Here is a 9,326-nt window from a genome sequence, read left to right as displayed (position 1 = left end):
TGTATCTCCCCATTATTCTAAGTAGAATGTAAGTTCCTTGAGTGGAGAGAGTTGTTCATCTTTGTTTCCATATCCCCATCACATGATCTCATATGCCTACTTCTCATTTCTCTATCTTTATGAGAATAATGACAGAGGTTATCTTCTATGAAAAGAAAAAAAAACTTTTAAACAAATAATTCTCTATAGCATATCATATCTTTTGAGTCACACAGCTACCAAAAAGGTGCAGAAAATTCTCCTTATTGATTTTTATTATTTGTTGATTACAAAAAAAAACAAACCCCAAACCCAAAACCATTTGATGCAGCAGAGCCAAGCATGGTCCAATGAGGATTCTCTCACACATGGTTTTGAAACAATACAAGCTTCCTTGACAAATACAACCACAGAGAAAACTCTCTGTGGTGACTGTCTACCAAGACTGGTACACATCCTCATTTTACACCTGAGGAAATTGAGGCAAACAGAAGTTAAGTAATTTGCTCAGGGTCACACAGTATCTGAGGTTAAATTTGAGCTCAGGTCTTTCTGACTGTAGGCCCAATACTCTATCCACTGTGCCACCTAGCTGGAGAGTTATAAGGACTTCTTAACCCTATGTCAGATAGGGCTTTCAGCAAGAGACAGTGCCCTTAGTGATCAAGAAGCTGAAGTTAAAAAAGGGTTGACTTAATGCTTGTGAGCACTGCTTAACTTTATGGCAGTTCTATGTTCAAAAGAATTTGGCTTCTTGAAAGAAGTCTCTAATATCTATATTTTATATAATTCCATGTGTACATGCTGTTTCCCCTGGATAGATTGTAGACTTCTTGAGGGCAGTTACTGTTTTCTCTTTTGTCTTTGTATCCCACATGGTTCTTGATGCTTATTAAAATCTTATTTATTGATAGGAGCTTTTCCTGTGGTCTCATAACCTCCCTTGAAGGGGGAGAAAAACAGCTTAGGGTTTGTTCCCCCTAGCCTGATGGCTGGTTTGTGAGGCCCCTGTCTTGCTGAAAGCGATTACTTAAGCCTTTGAATTTTAAGTTAAAAGAGAGATGACAGAGCCCAATGTACTGCAGCCAGAAGCCGGAAGCAGAGAGAAGAAACACCACCTCAAGCTTAGCGGAGTTATGCCAGCCAAGGACCAGAAATGTTATCTATAGCATGTACTCTATCATTGTCTCTGAAAGAAAGGCCAGCAAGAAGCAATGCCCCTCAGAGATGATATGACATGCAAGACCATCAGAGACAGGCCAAGTGGAAGCAGTGTGATGACATGATCAGAAGACTAGCCCTTTGGCATCAGACGTGGAAGGTGTCTTCCACACATGCCCTCAGACTGTATGTTCCCTTATGTATGACTCTTCCTGTGTGTCCCCTTGGCCATATGTGTTCCTTATACATCCTAATTAGTGCACCTACTCTTGCTACCACTGGTGTACATATTTGTGGGACTGTGATTCAGGTTTATGGGGGAAATGTTTTTTGGTACTTTTTAGTTATCTTATTTCATTTCTTTAATTATACCATTTCATTGCTTTGAATTAACTTTTCTCTCTGGTTGACTGCTAAAAGTAAGCATACTTCTAAGCTCTGTCTTTCAGTGGATGAAAGTACATTGAAATAGTCTGACAATCTGATACACATGGTGTGTGTGAGTTCTCTGACCCCTCACCCCTTTAGATATGAAAGTAGCATCAGTGCCTACAATATGGTAGATGCTTAGTAGGTAAGAACTAATTCATTTGGATCCCTACTCTATTCCAATCAGTATTAATCAGTTTGATATTTTACATAAATCATATAGGGACCATTAGATAAGTTAGATTCTTATAGTAGACCTTTATAATAGGCCTCAAGCTTTAATGTAATGTTCACTACTTATTTATCAAGTTATGAGGTTCACTTGCACAACCACAAGAATGATGACAAAGATATCTCCATCTGGTTTTGCTCAAATTCCATGACCAAACCCAGCATGGGTTGGAGGCCTTGATTCTTTGGAAAGTCCCCCAACTTATTTTTTTACCTCCAGATCACTCTCTCACGTGCAACATGAGCAGGCAACCGTCTCATATAACCACTTAGTCAGTGGAGATGCCCCATGCTTCACCCAACCTGGAACCCCCCTGTCATATGTTATTTTTAACCCTCAAAAGTAAGGTCTATCAACCAAGGAGATTCTGTATTTTACCCTACCTCTTTTGTATATGTGTGTATAAACACAAGGTCCTGGGGACCAGGGGCAGCTTGGATCAGGAGGAAGATCTGAGGTCCACTTTATTAGAGGGGGCTGCGGGCCCTTTAATAAAGTGCATTGGCTGAGAGCTCTGCCTCAGTGGTTTTTCTTGCAGATTGGGCAATTCTAATTCCCACAAGTAAATGCTTCTTTGAACATAGTGGGAACTTAAAAGTACATTAAATTGAATTTTTGTCTGTCCTTGTCTTTCATTTGCTTCCCTGTCTTATACATTATGTTCTTCACTTTCTGTCTCTCTGTCCCTTCCTTTTCTCTGTGTCTGTCTTCAGGAGCTCTGGCCAGTCTGATTTTGTTGTAACTACTCTTCCCACCTCCCCTTCTCTTTGCAACCCATCTTTCCTCTCTCCCTCTCATTCTCAAGCCTCCTTCTAGCCTGCCAGGTCCTGCCCCTGAGGGAATGGCAGGGATGTATAGGCTTCAGAGGAAGGAAAGAAGGAATTATCTCTATTGGGGGCTCAGTCATAGGTTTGTTTACACAGACAGATGGGGTCAGTCAGCCAGGAAAGAAGCCCTGCCTTCATGGTCTCAAGGAAATCAGGTGGCTGAACAGAAAAGAAATCAGGCAGTGGGCCAAGAAGTCACCAACTCAAAATCGAAGAACATTAGAATTTGCAAGGCCCTTAGAGGTCCTGTAGTCCAATCCCCACGCTTTACAGAAGGAACAAAGACTCAGAATGGGGAAATGACTTTTCCAAAGGCACAAACCAATCAATGGTAAGGCCTAGTTGCTAAGGACTCAGGTCTGAATCCCAGACCAAGACACTTTCCATTACACTGGGCTGCTGCCTGTCCTGTGTTGTTTTTTTGTTTCCCTGTGTAAGTTTTGTCTCCTTAAAGAGACTGGTCACTCCCCATCACAGGATGGAAAGAAGGTCAAAGTCAGGACTGATTGCTGTACAGGCAGCTCAGATTCAGCCCTACTCTGTTTTCTTTCATCTTCCCCAACTCTCTTTCTCCACCACACAGTCTCCTAAGTGCCCATGACCCAACTGTCTCCTAAATCCCCATTTGCACCTTCTTTCCCCTACGTACAACTCTGAAATCACACTAAGCTGCTGAATCAGTCAGACAGCTGATATTTCAAGAGTGCCTCTGGTTTAATAGATAGTCTGGTTAGTTCCTCACTGGAGCCTTACTAGAGAAACTCTCTGTCTGCTCTCTTAGGCACCTGCATAAGACTGACAAATACCAGGCACTACACAGGACTTGGAATGAGACAGAACTTGTAATGCCACAAATAAGGCATTTCATGGAAAAGGGTGGGAGACTTGGTCCAGATGTGACAATGAAGGACAGATAAAAATAGGATTTTGTCAATGTGGCCATTTGTGAATGTAACCCTTTCCCCCATTTTCTCCTTTGGCCACAAGAGAGACATTGGAGGGACTGGAGGTAGAGTCTGTTCCTGGGATATGCACAGTCTATTTAGACTTCCCCAAGTTGACAGGGATTTCGACTTGGAAGGGATTTCCTTTTGCTGAGGACTCATACACCAAGATACAGAAAAAACATGTTGTTGAAATGGAAGAGAGGGTGGGCTTTCAGTTGTGCCAGTCCCTTATATTTCTCCAAGCATGCTGGCAGAGCATGTGGGTGAGGGATAGGGGGTAGGGGGTGGGATTGGGATTGCTCATTATCTCTGTGACAATAATCATAGGAAACAAATAGAACTGATACTTCATAGCCTCATAGATCATACAGGAAGGTAGGGAAGAGACATAATGGGACAGCATACCAGGGTTGAATCTACTCCACAGACCATTCCCCCACCCCCGTCCCATTTCCTTTGGAACACCACAAGGAAATCTCCAGTTCTTTCCTCCATTCTATCCCTTTACTTTCTATTTCCCTGAGGGTGTGAGATATTCAGCTCCCTTGGCTATAGTCATTATGACCTGCAAGAGGAAGCCTTTTCCTTCAAAAGCTTTTTTCACTCATGATATTTGAAATTGCTATTAAAACAATATGTCCAAATCTCTTAAGTACACAGTTTAAAATGGGAGAGCAAGATAATTCAAAAAGGAGTGGAGATTTTCCTCAGTTCAGGCTGAGGTGGGAGGCAAGTGATTAAAGAAAGATGTGCTTCAGTATTAGTAATGTAGGATATTCACATCCCAGACTACTTGGGAACCCAGATAGAGACTTAATGAGGAAATAAGACAGTAGGTAGTGAAATGAGTCAGTGGGTAGAAATTGGTAGGTTTTTTTAGATTATCATACATTTTTACACACAGAATAGTCAACCCTACCTCCACACATTTTTTTTTTAATGTTGCTTGGTTAAGTAAGTATTCTCAAAGGTTTTTCTTCTTTTTTTTTTTGTGAGGCAATTGGGGCTAAGTGACTTACCCAGAGTCACACAGCTAGTAAGTGTCAAGTGTTTGGTCTGAGACCGGATTTGAACTCAGGTCCTCCTGACTCCAGGGCCGGTGCTCTATCCACTGTGCCACATAGCTGCCCCAAGTTGTTTATATCCAGTGCTTACACTTTTAAAAGAATTTTTTTTTGGCCAGGCAATGGGGTTAAGTGACTTCTCCAGGGTCACACAGCTAGTGAATGTTATGTGTCTGAGGTCCTCTTGACTCTGGGGCCAGTGCTCTATCCACTGAGCCACCTAACCGCCCCTTAAAGGTTTTGAGGAAGATCTTTACCCCTGTCCCTATTGAGAAAATCAGAGGCCATGTCTTCTTGTCCTTCAGACTGGGGTCTTCCTGAAAGCAAAGGCCACGTCTTTTCCTAACAATTAGGACTCACTGTGAGCTGAGTTGGTATCTCATCCCTCACATTGGGGGTTCCCTGAGGAAAAGTAGTCTTCTCCTCAGGTCAGAGGATATCTGGACCCTCAGAGGGAGGGGTCCCTAAGAAAAGGGAATGATTTCCTCCTCTTCCTCTTGACATTTCTCCTCAAAGTTTAGTACAAGGGTGTCTCCTGATTGTGCCTAACCAATGCTAGCTGACTGACCATCCCATTCTTCACTGACTGTCAGTGTCCAGATAGGGGAGACCTTTGTCATAGAATGCAGGTCAGACCTATCCTCCCATCCTCCCTCTGATATTTCCCCCTAATGTTTTTGTTTGGTTTTCTCTTCTGCTATTATTACATCCTGTCTGAATCATGGCTGTTTACGTATTTGTCTAATTTCCCCTATTAAGTTGTAAGCTCCCCAAGAACCATGTCTGAATTATCTTTGTGTCTCCCTGTGACAGACCAGCCTCATAACACTGAACATAGAGTCCTGACTGTGATAATCATAGCTATCTTTTCTGTAGCAGGTTAGGGTTCCTAAAACACTTCTCCCCGCCCCCACAGTACTAAGGGGTAGGTAGTGTAAGGATTATTACCCCATTTTACAGATGAGGTAATTGAGGCTCAGTAAGGTACTGGGATTTACCCAGGGTTGCACAGGTTGGTAAATATCCAAAATGGAATTTGAAACCCATTATTCTAATGCTCAGAATTCAATGTTCTATTGTACCACGCAGGTGCTTAACACATTTGCTGAATTAAATCAAATTGAATATAGTCCAACTCCTTATAAGCAAAGAATGTCTCTTGTGAACTTTGGAGGGGAATAGCCCATGTTTTGGGATGAGAAGTTCATTAGCTAAATTATTACTTTACGCTCTGGGGGAACATTGGCCTCCATGAAAACCTCTATGAAAATAGGAGACTCCCTGATTGGCCAAGAGTGAGCCAGGGATTGGCAGAATGAGCCAATGAGCTCAATACGGTGTGCCAGGTGGACAAGTTACAAAAATTGGTGAGTGTTCTGGAGAAGATAATACCATTCTCCAGGGCCCCAATGACTTGGTGTCGTGGGGCTTATAGCCCAGAGAGAATTATGAATGAGGTTCAGCCTAGGATGCTTTAGTTAAGGACTAGATTAGATAATTAAGGTGCCATTTAGTTTGGGACTAGATCTGCATCTCCAGACATCTGCATATCTAACACTCTATGGGTTGTTATTTCTGGATTTATGTATTCTCTTTTCCCTTGTGAACAAACTCCATGAAATGTACTCATGGAATCAATCTAAAGAGTGAGAAGATGGGATAGGAGGAAAGAGAGATAGAAATGGGTGCACATAGGGTGATAATTAGCAATTCTTATGCTTAAGAGAATTTCACCTGAGTAGAGGGCAGTAGTGACAGCTTGAGCATGGGTACAACTACAACAGAATAGGGTGTGTCCAGTCTCCCAGACAGTCTGACCCTGGCTCCTGTGGGGGTTAGGAGGGAGACTGGGCATTGGAAAAGGAGACACACAGTCATGAACCTTTGTGAGGGGAGACAAGGGCTAGCTAGTAGAAGATGAGGCAGAGGGACAGAGCTTGTTATAGGTGGGAGCTCAGCCCTGGGAGGAGAAGCATAACCCCTTGGATGTCAGCATCCAGGGGGAAAATTCTAGGGTGCCTTATCTTAGTAATGGCTCTGGGTACAAGGACCAGGAAATGAGGCAACAGAGGTAGAAGGGAGAAGGTGACCAGGAATTGGGGCAGTGACAGATATTTGAGGCCAGAAAACCAAACCAAGCTCTCAGGGGTCAGGAAGATCTATTGGATTCAGCGTCATAGGGATCGCAGATTTAGAGCTGGGAGGGACCCTTGAGGTCATTTAGCCCATGGTCATTCTTGAAGTGTTCTCAAGAGGTAGAGAATCAGAACTAAAGCGTATCTGAGAGACCATGACAGATTCATAGACCCAGAGGTAGAAGGGACTCCAGAGGGCACTGGGCAGAACCTCTTCCTTTTAAGATGAGCAAACTTACCTAGGGAGGTTAAGTGGCTTGCCTACCATCACAAACACAGGAAGCATCAGCCATGAGATTTGAACCCAGATTCTCTGATGCCAAAGTCAGTATTCTTTCTGCTGTAACACATCCTACCCATCTGCTGTACCACTACCTCCCATTATTTTACACAAAGCAAACGGGCTCGGGATAAGAAAATGACTTACCCAAGGTGACTCTAAAGATTTAGTAGAGATTATAGGCAACCTTTTCTCATCCAAAAGGTTGGGGGAAATCTCTGCTTTATGTCAGTTCTGGATGAGGGACGTGGGCTTGGGCAGGAATTTGGCAAGAAGAAGCATTTGTTTTGTTAGAAAAGAGGAGGAATACCTTGGATGAAGGCCTGGCCAAAGGTAAAAAGTGACTATCTATAGTTTGTGTAAACAATGGCTTGTGAAAGCAAGGGGAACCATACCTCTGGATAAATGCAATGGTATAATGAAATATCACTGCCCCCAGGCAAATGTGCAAACCTGCCAGGAGCTTAGGCAAAGGAATCTGGGCCTAGTTGTTCTCAGCCTGGGCTCTAAGAATGATCAAAGGGAGAGTATAAAGAATGGAGGCTGAGTATACAAGGGACAGTCAATCTCTTGATGTTAGTGATTGCTGATTCATTCCTGGAGATGAGTGCTCAGCATCCTTGGCACGTATTTCCTCGGCAACAGGTTGAGATGAGGTCCAGGAACACGGAAGCTCCCATATTCATGGTGAGCTTGGAATCCTGTCCCTCCATTTCCCCATGTGTGAATTTATATGGTGACCTTGGGGGTTGGTCCTCTTGTCTCTTTGTTTCTAGGAGAGCTGAGATCACTGGAGAAAAAATCCATTGGTCTCTGTCTGTGGGTAGCAGAGATGAGCCAACCTTGAAAGCAAGCAGGATGGTCAGATCATAATGGAGATTGGCTTTTGGTAATCTCTAGCTCTGTATGGAATAAGGCTCTCTATCTGAGGCTTTCTCACTACAAGAAAATGAGAGTACTGAGAGAGCATCTGACAGTGTCTTCCAGTCCCCAAATGGTTCTTTGGGGACAAGAATCCAGGTGACCAGTCTCCTCTTTCACTTAGACATAGCCCCAACACCATCCCCTTGTAGAGGACTCCAATGAAGACTATATTTGTTACAGATATCATCCCTTCTCCCCATCTTTGGTAGGGTCCTTTGCCCACTCCAGAATGGAGTAGGGAGGCAGACCGGGCCTGAGGCAGCTCTCTCACACTATGGATTCCCCAGATCTCTTCTCTGAGCTGAGGATCAACTTCTCCTCCTGGGAAACAGAGCCATGCTGGGACCTAGAGCGAGCCGCCTCCTTCTCCTGCTGTCGTAGGATGATGAACACCAGGGTGAAGCAGACCAGTGTGCCTAGCTTGTAGAAAAACTGAAGCCCAATGAACCTGGAAGAAGAAGGAATGGGAAAGACCATTGGGCTGTGGTCACAAACTCCACTGAAGTTTCCCTCAATGCATCTTCCTGACTATGATCCCATTTGAGGGGAGGGGTGCACCCCAATGAGGGAAGAGTCTGAGAAAGGCACTTTCATTAAGTCCAGTGACCCTATCTTTGGAAGAAAGGATTATATTCTCCTTAGCCATCCCCATATCCTCAAATTCTCAGGAGCCCTCTGTCACCCTCATCTTCGTCTCTCCAAATCTTAGCTGCACTTCAAGATCAGCTCCATCTCCGTTCCCTCTAAGAGGGTTTCTTTGGCCACTCCAGTTTACACTAATCTTTCCCTTCTCCGAAACTATTAAACTTGAAGTTAGCATTACTAAACTGGATGGATGTTAGGCAATTTCAAACCAGTCACTTCATAGAGGAGGAAACTGGGGCCTAGAAAGTGGAAGTAACTTCTCTAAGACCACACAGTTATTAAGAGACAGATTTGAGAATGAAACCCAGATCTTCTTAATCTTTGGCCAGTGTTCCTTCCACTAAACCATTATTTCAAATATTCTGTACCATTCACAAATTCAGAAAATAATCATTTCTTGGATCATATGTTCTGATTTTGGATTCCCATAAATTAGCATCAAAATGCTCAAAAGTGATCCAGGTCTAGGGCTGGGATTCCAAGGAATGGCTCGAGATTAAGTAGATTGAAATCAACCAGGTTGACCTTGGTGGGATTAAAATTTATTTGAGTCTCTCTTTGGATTCAGAGACAGGCCAGCACCATGATGTTAGAATGGGAAGAGGCCTTAGAACACCAAGCATGGGAAGTTAAAGGGTCATAGAATACAAAGCATAGAATTTGAGAGCTGGCAGGGGCCTTAGAATATAGAACATTGGAGCCG

General features: G+C 43.4%; 1 protein-coding gene across 6 annotated transcripts in view; it reads right to left on the bottom strand.

Moving 5' to 3' along the window:
• Positions 1-236: 236 nt before the first annotated feature.
• The window catches only part of SLCO2B1 (solute carrier organic anion transporter family member 2B1), a 94,851-nt gene continuing 85,761 nt past the window's right edge, over positions 237-9,326 (bottom strand). For all 6 annotated transcript variants that reach the window (XM_020989555.2, XM_078156914.1, XM_020989554.2 and 3 more), the window contains one exon: positions 237-8,426. In XM_020989555.2, the coding sequence (XP_020845214.1) occupies positions 8,246-8,426 (181 nt within the window). In that variant the 3' untranslated portion in view covers positions 237-8,245. The remainder of the gene's footprint in view (positions 8,427-9,326) is intronic.

This window comes from Phascolarctos cinereus, unplaced genomic scaffold (assembly GCF_003287225.1).
Source record: "Phascolarctos cinereus isolate Bilbo 61053 unplaced genomic scaffold, phaCin_HiC Scaffold_726;HRSCAF=1367, whole genome shotgun sequence".
In the NCBI taxonomy this organism is placed as follows: Eukaryota; Metazoa; Chordata; class Mammalia; order Diprotodontia; family Phascolarctidae; genus Phascolarctos; species Phascolarctos cinereus.
The sequence above is the reverse complement of the archived record's forward strand: the minus strand, read 5'-3'. Positions and strand labels throughout refer to the sequence as shown.